This window comes from Salvia miltiorrhiza, chromosome 3 (genome assembly GCF_028751815.1).
Source record: "Salvia miltiorrhiza cultivar Shanhuang (shh) chromosome 3, IMPLAD_Smil_shh, whole genome shotgun sequence".
In the NCBI taxonomy this organism is placed as follows: domain Eukaryota; kingdom Viridiplantae; phylum Streptophyta; class Magnoliopsida; order Lamiales; family Lamiaceae; genus Salvia; species Salvia miltiorrhiza.
In genome coordinates this window covers 11171644-11192165 of record NC_080389.1, presented here as the reverse complement: position 1 = coordinate 11192165, position 20522 = coordinate 11171644, and the positions used below count along the sequence as shown (strand labels likewise).

The following is a 20522-nucleotide window of genomic DNA, read 5'->3' as shown; positions in this document are numbered from 1 at the left end:
TTTTGGCGGGCTGACAATTTTCGACACAACACGAAAACACGACACGAAACCACACGAAATTAATGGGTTAGTAACACGCACGATAAGGTTTGGGTCCTTATCGGGTCGACCTGATAAGGACCTGATAATTTCGGGTCTGGTTCGGGTTGGGTGCGGGTCGGATTCAGGTAACCCGATAATGATATTATTATTTTTATTAAATATTTATTTTAATTTTTTATTTTTTGATTTCTAAATTTTTATCTTCACTTCATTTTAGGGTTTCAATATCTTCCATTCTTCCAACTTCCGCCGCACACCCAAGTTTATCTTCACTTTAGTTTAGTTTAGGGTTTCAATATCTTCCATTTTTTAACTATTGTTTCTTTTATTATACTTTTATGCCTCATTCTAAATTCCTCCTATGTCGATTGGATATGTTTAGCATATGTGACGAATCTTGTATTTATTATTATTATTATTATTATTATTATTATTATTATTATTATTATTATTATTATTATTATTATTATTGTTGTTGTTGTTGTTGTTGTTGTTGTTGTTGTTGTTGTTGTGAATGAATCAAATCAAATTTATGTGTTATCAGGTCGTAATCGGATCGTGTCGTTATTTTATCGTGTCAACCCGATTCAAATCGTGTTGTTATCAGGTCGTTATCAGATCGTGTCGCTATCGTGTCGTGTCAACCCGGATCAAATCGTGTTGATATCGGGTTCGTGTCAGGTTCGTGTCGGGTTCGGGTTGGGTTCGAGCATTCCCTTATCAGGTCGGTTCAGGTTTGGCCTTATCAGGTCGGGTCGATATCAGGTCGACCCGATAACGATCCGACCCGCACGATTTGTCAGCCCTAGGTTCTGCTATAAGCTAGAGGTCTATGCTTCAGTCAATTGTGGCTCTTTCAACAACAGAGGCCAAGTACATAGCTATAAAAGAAGGAATGTGGTTGAGAGGAATGCTACAAGAGCTTGGAATTCAACAAGATACTATCACCATTTTGTGTGATAATCAAAGTGATGTACATTTCATGAGCGTTCCAAGCACGTTGATGTAAGACTACATTTTATGAGAGACATTGTTGAAAAGGGAACTATTAAGGTGGCAAAAGTCAGTACAAGGGAGAATACTTCAAATATATTAACTAAAGTTTTACCAGTTGCTAAGTTCATATATTGTCTCAAGGTCATTGGGTTGTGCTCTCAAAGTGAGAGTAACATGGCTTGCTAAAGAGTGTTTGTTTTTGGAGAGTTGTCTATGGTAGTCTCACTATCTCAATCAAGGTGGAGAATATAATACATGGTGACTTCACAGTTGAAATATCAATACAAGAAATGAATCAACTCATATCAGAACAACAAGTGGTCAAACCAGGGGGCTTAGCTCACCTGGCCACGGGGTCCTCACTTAAGTGATGAGACCCGAGTTCGATCCCCTTTGGGAGCGAATTTGGTGATTGGAGAGATAAGGTGGGCTTGGTGAATTCTTGGAGTGTTTGGGGAACTAATTGTTAACATCTAACATAACTTTATCCGATCAAAAAAAAAAGAAAAAAAAAAGAACAACAAGTGGTCTAGATAGGACGGTATACAACAGATTAATATCTTAAAGAGTTAGTTACAACTAACTTGTGAATGAGGAATTTTGCAGCTCCATGCATGAAGTTTATGTAATCGCTTCTTTTAAGTTGGTTATTTCTTTAGCTGGTATATATGATTGTTGTACATTTCACATGTAATACACGCATCTCATTGTATTATTGAGAGATAGAATTTATAACAAAGAAAGAGAGAGTTGGTAAATGCAATAGCTATTGCTATAGCTTGAAACTGCATATTCTTTATTGTTTAAGAGTTGTAAAAGTACTTATTATTGTCGGCGTTTTAGTGAAGATTGATAGCTCTCCTGTGGATGTAGATCGTCGTGATCGAACCACGTAAATCATGTGTTATCTTCTTCATTTTTCCTATTCTTAATTCTTGTGTTGAATTTGTTCTTAATTGTTACTATGAGTTCTCGAATTAGTTAGATTGTGTTTTTCCAATTGGTGGTATTCGAGAGGCTTCAAATCACAACACAAGTTTAATCGAACGTAAATGAATTTTCTAAATTTGATTTTTTGTTTAAAACATTAATTGCTTTCTTTTGAAAATAAATTATTTTATTTATAACAATATAATATATTAATATTTTATATGGCAAATAGAACTAATAAGAGACTTAATACAATTATTATTAATTATCATATATAAATATAGGTTGTACTTACTAATTCTTATATTTTCAAATTAAACCACTTAACAAATTTGTTTACAAGCTATCGAGTTGAATACAATCATACTGAGCCGAACTTTTATCAAACCGAACTCTGAATATCTCACGAGTAATTTGGTCTGTCTGCAGCCCTACTTAAAACATGCCGATGGATAGTAATTGAATATTTTTCCTCGTTACAAGAAACTTTCATAATATTAAGATTAATTCTTAAATTATAGTCCAAATTTATTACATATACAACTTGTACTTATTTATGTTATACAAGTCAAAATTTTCGACAAACTTAAGGTGATGTGTCTTTAAAAATCCAATATAAGATATTCATGTTCATCAAAAATCAATATAAATTTCCATTAAATCCGCAGCATTCTCATGAATAAATAATGGACAAAATCTCATAACTACACTGTACAAACATGAAAAAGTAACAGGTGCATGAGAAAACAACTATGATGATGCATCAGTTGGTGTGCTATCCTGTCTAGCAGAAATGACACGATCAAGAGTTTCATCCGCAACTTTGATGCCACTCGTCTCGAGGTCTGCAACAATGGCGATGGATGCATCGAGCTCCCCAAGATCTAGACACAGGCTGATGACTTCGTCGTACAACGGGCTGCAGAGAAACACACACAACTCACACTTAATAATCGTTTGCGGCTAGAAGAAGTATTCAAGAAAGTCCTAGTCTGCATAAAATCTACTGGCGACAAATAATTTCAAGTTTTTTTCATACGACTAAGCCATTTCTGGAGCTCATCTTCTAACAAGTTTCATTATTTCTTTGCAGTTTATTTTCTGCTGATGATTTACACTTGCATCTATGTCTTATTCCTTAAGAGATAACTAAGCTTGGTTTATGTTACTATTTTTCTTGACTTCTTTTTCTTACATCCCATCCACGGCCAAGTGTCAACTTCTATCAATGAGTTGAAAGACAAGTTTTGTTCAACCAGAAAACATAATACTGACCTGCCAAAAACATAACCAAGGCGATGAGTCGTCTGCAAAATCTGTAAAAAGGCTGAAGGCATAGGAGCTCGTATAGCAGCTCGAAGTACCATAGCACAGTCCCCAAGGGTTGGTGTTCCTCCCAATTCAATTACCTAATAGAAAATCCATTTTTAGTGACATGTGATAAATATAAATACACAAATAGAAAAGCACAAACTCCAGAAGTATTAACATTATATATATATATATATATATATATATATATATAGAGAGAGAGAGAGAGAGAGAGAGAGAATATATAGGAAAGGGTTTAAATGAGAACCTTCTTATTGTGAGAACTGCATAACTTATACGTTCAATGGAGTAAATTATATGTGTTGTGCAATAAATTAATTTTGTTTATTGCACTGATCGTATAAGTTACTGCAACGCTCATAATAAGAAGGCTCTGATTTGAACCACACCCTATAAAGTATATATATCATAGTGGTTTGGGAGAGATCGGACAATAGTTACCAAATTCATTATTTTAACAGCCAATTCAACCTCCCACTCCTGCGACCATCTTCTAGGAGCTTTGTTCTTAAAATCCTTATCCCACGTCCAACCCCAGGCATCAGTTAATGTGTACATATCTGATACATCAAACACCTTCCTGTTCCTCAATTCCTTAAATGCTTCATGAATATCTAAAGGAAACCAGTCATCGTCGTCATCATCCTGCATTCAATTGTACCAAAGACGAATACCCAAATAATAAGAATCATGATTAGCACTCCTGTTACTCATGAGCCAGAAGAAAAAGAACATATGACGATTCAGTGATGTCACTCACAGAGCTTTCCAGTACCAATTTCATCAACAAGGACATATATCTTTTCACATAAAAACTAACATATGCCAAAGTTGTTTGGAAGTGTCACAGAATCTTCTGTGAATGAAAGACCAGTTTCAAGAGAAGAGTCTGGAAAGTATCTCAGTCACCCAACACTTTTTAGTATGAGATAGGAGCAAGATTAAGGTGTTCTGTTAGTATCATTTTTAATTATATCAGACTTCATGCAAACAGCTATCCACTTGCAATAACTAAGAATATCCCCGAAGAAAGAGTTTGGGCATGTGATCCTGCATTAAATATTCTGTTTTCTATAAGGTTATTGCAATTTCCAATAGTATGTTAATTTGCCAGACATGAGAAACAAACCAAAAGTTATACATGAAGGCATCTGGTGAGCAGCTTGCTAGTAGTTTATACTTTATATGCAACAGGTTTGCAAATTTACCTCCATAGATGCCCTAGGGGATCTTTTCTTTAATTTTCTTGATGAGCTGGTACTCTGATCAGAGTCTTTCAACAATTGCACTCCAATCATTTGAGGAGGTTTGGCAGCTTCAGCTTCCTTATCTTTTACCCGATCACTGACTTGGATTTCAGTTTGTTCCACCTCCTCCTCCTCCTCCTCTTCATCGGCCTCATCATCTTCAGCATCTTTGGAAACCTCATCAGCATCATCTAAGATATCAATAACTCCATCATCACCATCATCTTCTTCTTCTTCTTTTTCTAATGGCTTGCTATGATTTTCATTCAGGCCCTCTCCAAGGAAACGCCGTCTCCAAAACTCTGTATTGCCTTCTTCCAACTTAATACGTGAAATTAACTCATCCAACTCTTCGTCCACCTATAAGTTAGCATATCTTTGTTAAATCAATAATCATTTGTATCTTTAGGAGTGAAGAGCATTGGTTTTGGAACCTAGGAGACACTGGGATGAATATATAACAGTAGAAGCATTTAACAGAAATTAGCAAGAATTGAATAAAATAAAACATAGTGACAAAATTAGTCATTAGGTTTACCTCTTCTTCTTCCTCTTCCACAGGAGGGACCCAAAGGGGTCGACCTCTAGAACGGTTTATTCTCCTTGCTTTTTGTACACGCTGATAGAGTACATTTCTAGTGCCATCAGTTGGCAAACCTTGAGCTTCCAGCTCTTCCTTCAGCTCTGATACTATCATTTTACTAGCAGCTTTTGGTTTCAACGTATTTTGTTCGGGACCTTTTATAATTTTCTTTAATCTCTCCTCAACTCTAATATAGTCAGACTCGGAAATATTACCCAACACTATTGGCCCTTCATTTCTTAAGGTTCTCAAAAGTTTTCTATGATGTATTTTCCATTCCTCGAGACATCGCTGTTTGAAAGAGGTTTCCATAGGATTGGAATATGCAAAACCTTCAGCATCAGGATCTAAAGGAGTTTTTCCTCTGCGTGGGACCCATCGTTTGCGTTCACCTGTGAGCCCACCTTCTGCAACATACCTGTTATCCAGCTATGTCAATCAAACATCTTAAAGTAATTAAGACTAAATGGAAATTCATTCGACTTCACTTCTACAAACAATATTCAATAACTTAGATGTATACCAGGAAACAAAGCAAAGATTCCAGAGTAACTACGTGAAAGATTCAGAAATACAAAGGATATGCTCAAAAAAGTATAATGCATCAATACTCACCTAAACTAAACAAGGTATGATGAATAAAGAGAGCACAAAAGAGAAATCAATTCAACAGCCTAGTAGAATGATTAAAATAGAGGCACACGAAAGGAAATGAACCATACAGAATAGCTCTCTTGAGAAGGTAATAAAATTTGAAAGAGTTAAACCTGGCAATATAATCAATTTCATGCCCAAGTTCAGCTTCTTCTTGCAAAGGTTCAATCCAAGAGCTAACTAGAGTCCGATATTTCCTGCTCAAGATCATGGCTCGGGGTGGGATTTGTTGTTTATCCTTCACCATGGTTTCAAGAGCATCTAGTAACTCAACAACTCTTCCTGATTTCAAATATGATAAATAGTAAGAAAAAATGGCATCTCAAGATAATTGAAGCTTTCCTCAAAAAAAAAAAAGATAGAAATTGAAGCCGCTAGCAACATATGTATGGTGAAATGTCTTTCTCCTATTTTTTGTAGATCAACAGTAATGCATTGGCATGAGAATAATGACTTCTTGTTTTAACTGACTTGATATCTATCAAAATTTTGTTGTTTTCTCAGACACTGAGCTACTCCACCAGAAAGAAATATTTACTGCCTCGTATGATATGAATATAAGTGAATCTCCACCACATTTCCTGTTTAAGAACTAAAGGAAGCAATTTTAATACATAACAAAGTTCGTTGTGTGCATGTTAGCATAATGATGATTACATGATTTCACTCAAACAGGAAGTCGTGCTTATATATTTGAGGCCACATCTCTTTATTTGTGAATCTGTGATACAGTACTATAGTACTATATCATTTATGTGATTTGTAGACATCTTTACCAAAAATTTCCATGATACATATGCAGCTTTTAGCTCTCAGCATTTACATTTGAGGATTAAAACCATCCCGTAATTTAGGATAATCTTTCTATGACATGGGCACGAAGACAAGCTATTTCTGGAAAGAAATAAACAAATGAGAAAGTTGAGAGAGTGTCAGAGTACATGCCTTCTCTACACAATGCTCGAAGATACAAAGAAAGCGGATCACCATATTGTCCTTCACAATGTAACAAAGTGGTCCCACCTTCAAAGTTTTTGAGAGCACGAAAATGTCGAATGGCTTCCCTTGTGACACAATATTTTGTAAAGCATTCCACCAACAACCTACACAAGAAGGGTAGAAGTCAATTACTCAGTATCAGAAGATCCAAATTGATTACACCAATTGCTATTGATGACAGCAGATTCACTCTATCCACTGCTTCACATGGGCAATTAGTTCGTGCTTACACGACAGATACAAAAAAATTGAGTTTCAGCATAGAATACATACCAAAGTTAATTTCATTAATTGATCCACATGAATATCTTGCGGTAGGGTTCTTAAAATTATTTCCAGAGTTATCTCAAAAGTTTAGAATGAATGAAAATACATCAGCCTAGCAGCTTAATATTTATTATAATGGACACAAAAAGTTGAACAAACTTCTAGTTTACATAGCAAAAAGAAGCAACCTCCTCATATTTTTAAGACTCCATCTACATAAACTTAAACTGAGTATGGATTTCAAATATATAGATAACCAAGACCTTGTCTTAGTAATGGAACTGGAAATGTACACTTCATCTTATTTTTAGGATAAGCGCTTTTTAATATCTGCTAGGTGAAGATGGAAACATATGAAATTCCATGCCTAACATGAAATAGAACTTACGATAATCTGTTAGGTGAAGATGAGAACATATGAAAATAAACACCTAACAAAAAATAGAAGATATATCATTTGGAGATCACATTTCTCAAGGAAGTTTAAAGAACAAAAGTTCTTACGCGTAGGTTCTCACATTTGGTTGCAAACGCTTGTAGTCTTCAACCATCATTCCAAGTAACTCGGCAACATCTTGAACCCTAGATTGCCATATTGAAATCTGAACACATTATCGAAGTTGCAAAGCAAACAGGAAAGAAATGAAAGTGAATATAAATATTTTCAAAAAATCTAAAGTTGAATGTAAATATTCTTTAAGGAATACCAAGCACTTTTGTTAAAGAGCAGGCTATCAAAAAGTCATCAGTATCATTACAATGACAGCATAGAGAACAGTAATTTGCTGTGCATACAACATAGCATACCTGTCATATGACTCAGCTCTTGTATATGCTTGGATCACCCAATTATATGTCTCCGTATCAGGTTTCATGTAAGCTATACAAACCAACAGCAGTCATAAGAAAACTTTCATAAAGATGAAAAATCATAAGCAGGAATTATGATATATGAGCAATGGTCAACAGCCAACCTCAGTTAAGTTACATTAAGGTAAAATTGAATAGAAGCAAAAACAAACCTTCTCCATATTCCATGTTTTCAAAGGTAGCAAAAGCAATTTCAGGAATTCCACAATTAGCCTGGCAAAGTTGTAAAATAACTTCTTAATGCCTCAATTCAAGCTTTTTTTAGAAAGAAAAAGAAAAGGAAAGAAATAATGAAGGAAAAAGATTATTCTCATATCAACCATGGTGTTTGCATAATCAGAAACACGTGCACACATATACACAAAATAATCGAGACTATACTACTATATTTTAAACAGATTTAGCATATTGGACAGAACTTGCAGCAGTTACAAAACTTTAACAACTTCACTTCTTTGCTTAATGACATACCAACTCAGCGTTCTTTAAGCTTGTCAAACTATAACATGATGAAACACACAGCAAAATGAGAAGCCCGGGTGGGTTTTTTTTATTATTATGAATTACTTTTTTGAGTTCAAATACCCATCATTTGAGACATCTCATGCACTGCAAAATCAGTAAGCTCGTTAATTGTTCTGCTCAGTAAGATCTAAACCTGCCACAAAACCAAAGACTATAACAGATTTTGTAGTCAATAATTGGAAACTTTTCATATGCTGAAAGCATGTTAATATTTCTTTCACAATTAATACTTGCACTACCACTAGCACAACATTGTTATCTAGAAAGACACTTCAAACAAATCCAAAGGACACTGGTACCTGCACACTCAAAAGACAATTGAAATGAAAGGTAGTCGCCATTCTACCAGCAGCTTCCATTTCATAGGCTATGGTCAATGCATTTGAGTGATCTCCCACCTTACAATCCTCTTCTATAAGAAGATCATAAAGCTTATCTGTAGCTCTAAGGCCACCCTCAGCTCCCTTCAGAAAAACTCTATTGGCATCTTCTAGATGCTTGCCTTTCACAAGTTCCTCTGATGTAAAGAACATGATTAATTAAATGTGGAATTTATGGAAACAAAACTGAATTGCAGGATAACAGTGACCAATCCACACACGACGTACATACATACCAACAAGAAGCAGCCAAGCTTGCCGAATGTCATAATTGAGTTTTTCCATTGCTGCAAGAATTTCCAATCCTCTAGTAGCACGACCTTTTGAGCCAAATAAACGAACTAATGCAAGAAATGTTTCATGTAAAGGCCGAAGACCCTCACTCAGTTGTCTTCTAAGTGCGTGCATCTGCCATACATGAGTTCTAATGTAAGTACACCCGCTGCTAGTCAAGAATGACAATATTTAAATTCCACTTTGACATGATGACAACAGTATGTTCAATTGTCTTTCATGTAAGGAACTGGTAATGAATGGAAACTAAGGAATCTTTGTTATATTTTGAAACCTTAGACATTCCGACCATAAGTAGACACATTATACAGTCAGATGTCAAAGTGAACATGTTCTGCGAGGAGGCTGACCTTTATATAATGACTAACGTTATACTCCCTCCGTCCCAATAATAACGTCCCAAATTTTCTTTTTGGGCATACCATTTAAAATGTCTCAACCCAGAAAAGGAAATAATTTACTTTATCTATTCTCTCTATCACTCTCCTCATTTACTTTATCTCTCTCTTACTTTTTTACTACTCTCTCCATCTCTCTCATCTTTTACTTTATCTCTCTTGCTTTATCTACATTTTCTTAATTTATGTGCCCCATTTTTTTTGGGACATTACTATTGGAACGGAGGGAGTATATAACTCGTAGATTCATGCAAAACAGAAACATAATCCTTTTTAGATGAATTCGGGCCCAGCACTAAATATACAATCATTATATGCCAACCATTCCTTAAAGTTTCAAACTTTCAGGTAATCTGTAAATTCTTTCTATTAATTCATATGCTTTTCCATTAGGTTATATATAGCTCCCTAATTGTTCTCCAAAATTTCACATACGATGGTACATTGTCCAAACTAGCTTCTATCCAAGATCTAGGTTATTGAGGTCATCAATTAACAAGATAAACTAGCTCAAGCAGGGGCCTATATCCTAGAAGCTTGACATTTCCAAATCCAACTCACTCGCCTAATAATCCGGTTCAACTACCGATCAAAAAGTCCAATCACGTTAACACAATGCACCACTACAAATTTACAAACAGTGATAACCAGAGCTCTATCACATATGAGCAAACAGCTAAGTACCAAAAATGCTTTCACTCAAAAACATCAAAAAAATAATCATACAGAGCCTTCCTCGTCGCGACTGAGAACATGAGAGACGACGAGGCCGTGGAATGACCTCGGTCCAGGCGTCAGCCCCGCCGCAATCATATCGTAAATGATATCAGAAACTCCGGCAGCGCTGCCGCTTCTAGCGCGCTCCATCAGCTCCTCCATGAACACGAGCCTCAGAAGCTTCTCCGCGCTTGACGGCGCGAAATTCCCGCCCTCGCTTCCCGGATAGCCATTGTCGTCGGAAGATTTTAGGTCGTTCTGCTGCTTTTTCCGGCGCGGCTTTCTCTGAGAGGTGGATACCGAGGCGGAAGGCCCCGCCGCCGCGGAGACGGCGCTTCGAGGGGCGGCGGTGGAGGTTAGTGAGAGAGAGAAAGGCGTCTGCGTTAGGAGCGAGAACGCCATGTTTGATTGGGGAAGAAAGTGTGGATAAGGGAGACGATGGTTTTTACAGTTGAGGGGTTTAAGAAAATGGGCCGGGTTACTCGGGTTTGGATCACTGCGATAAATGGATATCGGGTCCGGTACATTATCTGCGTACTTAGATGGGCCTAAATGTTGTTGGGCCGAATTTCTGATGTGCTTTTTTAAAAATAAAATATACTCCCTCTGTCTCGGCGAATTCTGAGACAATTCTTTTCAGCACGGGAATTAAAAAAATAGTATTTAATGTGTTAAGTATAGTAGGTGAAAAAGTGAAAAGGTGAATAAAGGAAAAAAAAATTGCCATATAAGGAAATGACTTAAGATTCGTGGGACAACCGAAAAAAGAAAGTGAATCAAGATTCGTGGGACGGAGGGAGTACAAACATAGAGTAATTACTGGGATTTTTTTTTTCGGTTCAATGATGTTTGAATTTTTAAGGGGTGTGTATTAAATACTTTTAAAAAATTGGCATTTTGATTACCATATGTCAATATGTATTCCTAAATACTTTTAAGGGTTGTGTATACTTCAAAAAAATTGGCATTTTAATTACAATATGTATTCCTAAATGTTTTTAATGGCACTTAATTTGTGTTGTTTCCTTTCGAATATGTAGATGACTTTTTAAATAAAAAAATTACATATGCAGAAAAATTGGTAGTTCTTACCACGTAATATATCCAACGTGCTAGATAGTATGATTACAATTTTGTTACGTAGAGATTGTGCATAAACACATACTGCACGGACGCACGTTTCCTACCATGGGGGCACGTGCCCCCACAACTATTTTTGTTATTATTATTAGTTATGTATACTTCCCAAGCCCAAGCATCCTAATTCCCAAGCCCAAACTTAATCGGTGCCCCCCTTTAGATATTTTTATATGAATTCCCAAATCCCAAGCCTCCCAAACCCCAAAATCAACTCCTTTAGTAAGGAATTCGGCGGCTCTGTCTCTCTTCTCCATTATTATACTCCATCCGTCCCATTAAAGTTGGCCACATTTCTTTTTTGGGCGTCCCACTAAAGTTGGCTACTTTCCTTTTTGGGTAAAAATTACACCAAATTAAACTCTATAATTAATCAACTAATCTACACCTAATTAAACCTATCTTCTACACTCAATTAAAATTTTCTAATTAAATCTAAATCACCTTTATTTAAAAACACACACACAAAACACACACTAACACACGCACACAGCCACCCCACCTCCCCCAGCGCCCCACCCCCTTCTCTCTTCTTCTCCGGCGGGTGCCACCCCCATGGTCGCCGCCGCCTCCTCTCGCCCCTCCGGCCGCCGTCGTCGTGGTCTTCGCCGCGACCACCGCCGACCCTTTCCCTCTCCCTGGCCTCTGCTCTCTCCCTCTCGCCCCACCTCTGACCTCCATGTCACCGGAAATAGGAAAAGCCGCGACTCCCTCCGGCGAGGCAGCCGTCGACTGGCCTCCATCTCCCAGACACTTCCGCCTTCTGTCTTCTTCTCCGGCGGCACGCCGCCCCCATGGCCGCCGCCTCTCTGGCCTGCGCCGCGACCGCCGCCGCTTCTGTCTTCTTTCTCTCTCTCTGTAATTCCGGAGTCGCAAGCCCTAAGCCTCTTCCGAATTCCACCTGGTCTCTGTAATTCCAGAGTCGCGAGCCCTAGCCCTCTTCCGGGATCTGGTTTTGCGATTTGAGATGCCCGGTGGTCGCGAGCCCTAGCCCTCTTCCGGGACCTGGTCTCTGTAATTCTTGAAGTTTTTTGCATGTTTTTTAGATGCCCGATGGTGGGATCTGGTTTGTGATTTGAGAAGGGGGCGAGGGGCGCCGGCAACGGTGGTTGTGGTTGTTTTCAGATTTGAGGGTGGTGCTCTTGAATCTGAGGGTGGTCGGTGGTGGTGGTGCTCCGGGCTCCGGTCGCCGGCGACGGCGACGGCGAGTTGCTGGCAGATTTACTAATTAAGCAAATAAACAAAAGTCATTTAAACATATGAAACCACTTAATTAACTCATAACAATATATTTCTTAATCTCCGTGCCGAAAAGAACGTGGCCAACTTTCTTGGGACGGAGGGAGTAGCATATTGTCTAATTCTCTCCTATTTCCATCATCATCATCCAAGTTTTGAGTGATATTCTTTTAATTTTTAGCAGGTTCATATTATACTCAGTAATATAAATTATAAATTTATAATATAAATTAATATGATTGTTTGCTTCTTTTGAAAATTTTATCAATTTCACTTTGTGCCCCTATAGTAAAAAAATTCTGGATGATATGTATGTGACATACATATCAAATTTTGATTTTGTACTTGAATTGAAATTTTTGCTTTTAAATACATAAACTTTCAATTATTTTGATTTTTCACACTATTATTAATTTTCGACGAACTAATATTATTATGATTAGCTGAAGTGACAAAAATAATATAATTGTGACTAGCTAATGTTATATAGACATTCAACTACATTGTTTAATATATTGTCCGTCATAGTCATGTAGACATTTCAAGTTTTCTTTGAAACATTAATATTATTGTGATTAGCTGAAATGGTATGTATTATTTAATACATTGACTGTCCAGCTAGCTTGAATGATCGAATCAACTATTTGGTTAGTAATAGGATTTCTATCATCTTATTTCCTTAACCAAATATATAATTTAGAGACCGTAGTTGACTAGTTGTGATTTTACACATTAAAAAATGTGTATATATATAAAAATACCCACCCCTATAATATGTCTATGAAAAATACCCACCCCCTAGTAAGGGGGTGGGTATTTTTCATAGACATATTATGGGGGTGGGTACTTTAAAAAAAAATACTCCCTCCGTCCCACAATTAATGGCCCGTTTCTTTTCGGCACGGGAATTAAGGAGACTTGTATTAAGAGATAAGTTGTATGGCTCACATCTTTAATGCTATGGTTAATTAATTTTAAATATTGTTAATAAAAGAAAATCTTTTCATCTAAAATTATGCTGCTGCCGCCGGCGCTCTCATCACCGGCGAGGCCGGCGGCGGCGCCGCCTTTCTTTCACCTCGTCGTCTCTCCCCACCCCCAAATCCATCTACAAATATTTCAAATAACAATGGATCCATCCACATATCCGAACAAAATTGAATCGATTCACAGAAGACAAATAAAAAAATAAAAAAAATCAACAGAGCTGGAGGCGGTAGAGCCTCTGTTCTTCGATTTGTCACAAAGCCGGAGGAGGTGGAAGAGGCGGCTAAGATCCGACGGAAGTGGAGGAGATGCCGCAGATCCGGAGGCGAGCGAAGGGTTGAGGATGGCGGCGGCGCAAAAAATTTCCAGATCGAAGCATTTCCCCACCCTTTGGCTAATATTCCCTTTCCCAATTTATTTAGGGCTTGGGCGAGGTGACAGTGGCGCCCCCACTGCGGCGAATCAACCGCTCCGCCCCTCTGCAAGAAACTACTCCCGAGGGTGCTCTTCGCTGCCACTGTTTTTTCTAGTCCAGGGAGCACAGTGGACAAAAAGGGAGCGGTGGAGAAGAGATGAGGCGGTGGAGGCGACAGATCTTCAGCCGCCTCTGCGATTCCGCCCTCTGTCGCCGATAAACAGTGGAGGCGACAGATCTTCCCTTCAGCGAGCCTTCCCTTCCCGAATGTAGAGGCGTTGTGGATGCGCGATGGTGGTGGAGCAGAGGTTGGTGGTGGAGGGACAAGGTCGAGGATGGTGGAGGGTGGAAGGTTGGGAGGCGGACGAATAGTAGTAGAGAGGGAAGTGAAAATTAAGAGGAGATAAAAGATTAGGGTTTTTGATAGGTTAATTAAATTTTTGATTAAATGTTAATTATAGCTAAAAAAGGAAACAGGCCATTATATATGGGACAACTCAAAAAGGAAAACAGACCATTATTTATGGGACGGAGGGAGTATCATGTAGCCCAAAAGAAATTTCACTCAGAAAAACAGTTTCCTGAAAATTCATATTGAATTATTCCGAAAAGTCGCCCATAATATATCCTTACAAATTAATTAAAAGAAAAGAAAAGCACACAAATTATAACTAGGGTACAATTGAAGTTGGCCCGTGATGATAAGGGCTAGTTTTGGAAACGAAAATGAAAAATAAATTGAACCTACTATTTTTAGAGGCATAGAATTTTAATTTTTTGAAATTTCCATGCCTCCAAAAATAGCCTCTAGAACCGGGCTTTTTCCTTAGGCCCGTGAATCCATAGCCAAGATCGTGCTAAGGTTCATTGGGTGCATGTAGGTGTTGGATCCGGTCAAGATTTGTCGGACTATTATTCTGTTGGCTCGTTCAGACGGGTGGAACGGATCCCAAAATACGTATAGATCTCGGTTCGGACAGAGGTTTGAGAGCGGCGTGCAGAGACCCAACCCGTTGTACGGACCTTGTCCGCAACATGCTATCTTTGAGGTTACAAATCCTATTCCACATAAGAACGTACATTGTTAGCTTCGAACAGCTACTTATCACACGTAAAAAATGCAAACAATATTTAAGTAATTCATTCCCTTTATTTTATGATAATAATTAATAAGCAAGCCATACTCACAAGATTCTCTATTTTGAATTGTGTTTGGAGACGATTAATTTTTTTATACTAATCTAACCTTAGGCATTCAACGCTATTTCAAACTGATTGTGACCCATCAATACTAGTTTTTACCGGCACATAACATCAAATAATGGCAATTGATGATGCAGTTAACATCAATTTGCCTCGTACTTAAATTGAAACAAAAATATTAATTACTCATCAAGTTGGTGAAGAACATTAATTGGGGAGGAAAACTTAGATGGCGATGTATGCACTGTGCATAAACTTTGACCCATGTTCAATTATTTTGTAATTACAATTCTAGTTTATTAATTATCAACAAATTATTTATTAATTATAATTTAGTAATTTATTGAATTTACATAATTATAATATTTAATGTAAACAATAAAATACACATCCTAATTGGGTGATTGATACGATATTAGACTTGTAGTTAACCATTTTATTCACATAATATGATTTAAAAAAAAAGGATTAATTGCTCATAAATCCACCAAGTATATACCAAATTATTAATCAATACTCTTTAGTCAATTAATACATAAATTTTGATTAACATTTAATCATATGAATTTTATTACATGGACGTCGAAACATTTTCTTTTTTTCTCATTCATCATAGACAGCTCGTGCTGAAAATGTCACGTAACAAAAACTCGATGTACATATATGTATTATTAAATGCGTCTAGAATTTTAATTCAGGCTGAATTTCAAAATTTATGTATTAATTGACCAAAAAATAAAATTGGTTAAAAATCGAAATTTAGATATCTTTCGTGCATTTATCGACAATTAATCCTGAAAAATACATATATTATGCATGCGCATCAATTGAAATAAACAAAAGAAATAAACGTACCAAATTGTTGAGGGTTGGAGATGAAGTCGAGATGCATTTGATTGGTGTTGGCTGCAATGAACACATTCCCACCAACTTCGTTGTTGAGTTCATTAATCATTTGAACCAATTGAGGGTTGAAAAGTGATGCAGCCCTCATCAATTCACCAGCACATTCCCCATTCCTGCTGTGTTGGGCCAATTCTGCCGGGACACATCCCAACGGCCCGGTCCCCGTCACCAGAACCCGTCGGGGCCCGAGTTCGTACAACCTCTGTATCACAAAACAAAATTTAGAGAAGGTCTCATGTGCAGACGTTCGCACGATGCAGATCACTCACATATTCTTAGCATATGTTTACTTTTTATCTCTTTAAAGTTGGGACCAAATCATTTTATACTCCAATTTTTTTTATATTAAAATAAACGGGGTATAAGGTGGTAAATGAATCGAATCGACTCACCTGCAAGACTTTTTTGTATTCGGAAATGACATATGGCACATAGTCTTCAAGGGAATACTGCTGAGACCTGATGGAGAAAGGCACCAAATAATAGTTGTTGACAAAATCATTTCCACCTAAAGTAATCAAGACTAGTGATTCCTTCACAAGTCTTTTAGTCTCTTGTTGCCCAATGATTTGACTCAATCTCTGCTGGTACTGTTTGAAGTAGTTCAGTTGTTGATATATTCTAATAATGTTCACCTGCACATGACAAAAATTTGATTTTATTTCATAAATTTGATGGTGTCAAGGTATATATAATATAGTCCCATAAATTTATGCCTATATATATATATATATACATGTGTATGTGTTTGCATGTGTGTGTTTGAAGAAAGTGATATTATACAGAGCAAAATTATTGTATAAAATAGGTCAATTACGAATCTGCTATGAAATAGAATCGTGGACCACGAATTCATTCAGCAAAGTCATGAATCACCCATCATAAATCTTGTCGATCTAAATGCTGAAAATGATGTATGTTTTATGGACTATACTTTACCTGGATTCATTTGAACCATTCCAACACTTATTTATATACAATACATGTCAATGAGATCTTATTTAGCAATATACTTACAATTCAAATCTATGAAAAGTTGAAGCATTCTATAACTGAGAAGCCTTTACATGAAATGAAGCTTTGATTTATTGGAGTACTATTTTAAGATTGTGTATGCTTACAAATTTGGATATACCCATAATATATTAATTTATTTTAGTTTTTTTAATTAAATAATTTATATATATATATATATAATTTATTTCTTCATATATAAATTGTGATTTTTCTTTATATATAAAATAAAATTCTTCAAAATTATAATGGACTCTATCTATTTTAGTTTACAAAAAAAGGTCAACTTGCTGCAATGTCAATGTCCTTTAGCCCCCTTTTTAGGTGAAAAAGAAAGTTAGTACCAGAAATTGGGTGCATACTTTCATGAATTGATGGTTATATATTAAATCCCCAAAATTAAGTGTTGGTGTGACAAATGACAATAAAAGAATATGACAAAAAGAGACATAAATTTAATTAGGGATTGGTTTGGAATTACTTAAAGCATAGAAGACTTACAAATTGGATTCCAGTGTCATTTAATACTCCAACTCCAGCAGAAGCAAAGTTGGCACCAACCAGCAATTTCTGCCCAGTAAGCTCTGGGCTCAGGTATGGCAATGTTGCTTCCCATCCATTTGTTTCACCTGCAAATCAAATTTCTTTAAATTAATACTCGATAAATTATTAGTATTTTTTATGGAATTTAATTTTGACTCGAAATAAAGAATAAAGTACTGCTCAATTGATAGAATTTACAGGGTCATGGTCCAAAGTTATTACTCCCTCTGTCCGCAAAATAGAGTCTCATTTGAGGGTGGATACGAGTTTTAAGAAAGTTGTTATAGTAGGTTTAAGTGGAGTAAAAGTGAAAGTAAATTTAAAAAAAGTTGTTAATGAGATGGATCATTCAATCAAGAAATAAAGCAAATATATAAGTTCATAAAGGGTATGCTTGTATAAAAAGTGAAATAATACTCTCTTTCGTGCAAAAGAAAAGATAAGTAAGATTTTTTTTCGTGGATGGACATAGTACTCAATTTATAGAAATTTTATTTATGTGTATACAATTGCTCGATTGTCAATAACAAGACATTTCACGAATCATGACCATACATATATAGACTTCGCATTAAAAGAATCATGCATGTTATAAGCATATGGCTTACTAAGCAATATACATTTTCATATCAAGACAACATTAATTATCAAGAGTAATGTACACAAAACATGATATATATATATATATATATATATATATATATATATATATATATATAGGGAGAGGTTCAAGAAAGAACCATAAATAAAAAAAGAACGGAGAACCATTTTCAGCCATTCGATTATCAAGATCTACGGTGGATGTATCATCTTGTTGGATGAATGCAGATTCTAGGTTCGAATCCTGAAGTGAGCAATTTTTTTTATTTTTTTGAGTGCATTAATTTTAACAGTGAATGCATTAGATTTGATGGTTCTCACGTTCTCACAAATAATGTAGTTCTCCCTAGAACCACACCCTACATTTATAGGAATTAGGGATGACAATCGAATTTACCCACTCAATATCATACTATTTTCTATTCGGGTCGTTCGGGCTAAAAATTTTACTTAGCAATGACGGACGCAGGCAGAGGGAGGGGGGCTTAAGCCAAACATTTTTTTTTTCTTATAAAATCGTCAAATAATTAGACTTTAGTGAGAATTTTTATGCAAAAACCTCTATCATCAAATCGAATCATAAGAAAATTGCCTTATAAAAATGTTGAACTCAAAAATTTTAAAAATACTCAAGAATGTCAACTTTGCACATGCTTGAATATATTGGTATAATAATTTTCTCAAACACAAGGATAAAAATGTACTTTCACGTCTTGAAAAAAGAATTACTATAATCTAGCCATCCCTTCCATGCATGGCATGCATCAATGCTAAAATACAAATTAACCAAATTATTGATGAGAAACAAAATATTAAGAAAAAAAAATGTAGAACTTTACTGATGATATCGGGAATGTTGAGGCCGTTGGAGAAGCGGCCGGTGGGGCGGTGCGACGGGTAGTCGATGCCGTAGGGCGGCGAGTCCGCCCTCGCAGTGGTGGCCAAGTAGTTGTTGTTGCCATTATCCACCAATGAGTCTCCAAACACAAAGAATGCCTTAGCTTCTGCATTGGAGCTCAAATCCCCCAATACCAAAATGAGAAAGAAAATAGCACAAATTCTTGGATTCTTCATCAACCTAGCCATTTCAATAAGAATCAAAGAGGAGAAAAAAAAAGTTGATGATGCTTGATTTTGACTATTTTTTGAGTAATTTATTGGAAATTAAATCCAACTCGATTTTTGTGGGTTGAAAATGGTGGAGGGATTGGTGGCTTTATATATGCATGAATTTTCGATTAATGGCTTGGTGCAATTAGTGGTTAAATTAAAGGACAAGAGTTCAAGTCAAAAATAATGATACGCCTAATGAGTCAAGCTATTATGGTATTAAATTTGACAGTTGTGAGAGAGAAAATAAATATTCACATAGTATATGTGTATAAATTGTGTGTGTGTGTTGTGTGTGTGAATTCAATCATTTCTTGTAATGTAGCTTAGGTCAAAGAGATTGCTTGTTTTTAGTGATTTCGTTAATAACTATGGATGTGATTTTCGATTTTTATTCTTATTAGTTATTGCAATTTATTTGTTGGTATAAAGGAAGAAAAAGGTTAAGTTTGAAAGCCTTATCTCATTTTCATTTGTTTAATTATGTCTTTTTAATTACAGATGAAATACTCGATTCTATACTTTAATTTATTTGTGTCCCATTGTGTTTCACTATTAATTTTATTATTTTATAAATATTTGTTACAAAAATAAAAAATATTATTATAATGAATCATAATTATACTAATATTTATCATTAAAAAATAAATTTAATTAAAAATATATATACACTCACTTTGAATTAATTAAGCGTAAAATTTAATTATTAATTCAAAAATTGGAAAATAAATATAATAAAATAGTTATGAACCCTGATTGAGTTAGTGAATTCTAATTATTTATCTTAATATTATACTAAAAAAAATAAAAAATGGGACACCAGAAATGGAGAGACAATCCAATATGGTATTTTTTTTTCTGGCGGTGGGAAGATGATTTGGGAATTATTTAATTATGGGACAAAGTAATGAAAGGCTTTGTCTAATTAATGAAAAATGACACTGTATATTTCTTGATATGAGAATATTCATTCCAATAAATACTGGCTCAAACGGCCAAGTCCAACGCTTTACTTGTGCTCACATTTAATAATTGAGTAAAAATTAAAAATGCATAGTATATTTGTTAAGTTGTAATGAAAAATGTTCGCTTTTATAAAATTATTATGTCTATGTTCAAATTGATTAAATTACC

At 35.8% G+C, this 20522-nt stretch overlaps 2 protein-coding genes across 2 annotated transcripts; both read right to left on the bottom strand.

Annotated features, from left to right (window-relative positions):
* Positions 1-2597: 2597 nt before the first annotated feature.
* Positions 2598-10656, bottom strand: LOC131017498 (uncharacterized). The gene is made up of 13 exons (XM_057946253.1): positions 10244-10656; positions 9062-9233; positions 8745-8962; positions 8073-8133; positions 7858-7930; positions 7555-7632; positions 6730-6887; positions 5898-6066; positions 5086-5548; positions 4509-4907; positions 3742-3945; positions 3244-3377; positions 2598-2887 (listed from the first exon to the last, which is right to left on the bottom strand). The coding sequence occupies exons 1-13, from the start codon at positions 10634-10636 to the stop codon at positions 2719-2721; spliced, it is 2691 nt and encodes an 896-aa protein (XP_057802236.1). The 5' UTR covers positions 10637-10656; the 3' UTR covers positions 2598-2718.
* Positions 10657-14589: 3933 nt separating this feature from the next.
* On the bottom strand, positions 14590-19481 carry LOC131017576 (GDSL esterase/lipase At5g33370-like). Its single transcript, XM_057946379.1, has 5 exons — positions 19118-19481; positions 17637-17764; positions 16514-16756; positions 16071-16323; positions 14590-15071 (listed from the first exon to the last, which is right to left on the bottom strand). Exons 1-5 carry the CDS (start codon positions 19362-19364, stop codon positions 14839-14841), a joined length of 1104 nt encoding a protein of 367 aa, XP_057802362.1. The 5' UTR covers positions 19365-19481; the 3' UTR covers positions 14590-14838.
* Positions 19482-20522: the final 1041 nt, after the last annotated feature.

Coding starts and splice junctions, on each gene's coding strand:
- LOC131017498 (XM_057946253.1), bottom strand. CDS start 10,636: ATGGCGTTCTCGCTCCTAACGCAGACGCCTTTCTCTCTCTCACTAACC. Junction 8,134..8,744: donor ATTGTCTTTTGAGTGTGCAG/GTACCAGTGTCC, acceptor CAACTTTGCCAG/GCTAATTGTGGAATTCCTGA. Junction 7,633..7,857: donor AGAGCTGAGTCATATGACAG/GTATGCTATGTT, acceptor ATGGCAATCTAG/GGTTCAAGATGTTGCCGAGT.
- LOC131017576 (XM_057946379.1), bottom strand. CDS start 19,364: ATGGCTAGGTTGATGAAGAATCCAAGAATTTGTGCTATTTTCTTTCTC. Junction 16,757..17,636: donor ATGACACTGGAATCCAATTT/GTAAGTCTTCTA, acceptor TGTCATGTGCAG/GTGAACATTATTAGAATATA. Junction 16,324..16,513: donor AATACAAAAAAGTCTTGCAG/GTGAGTCGATTC, acceptor TTTGTGATACAG/AGGTTGTACGAACTCGGGCC.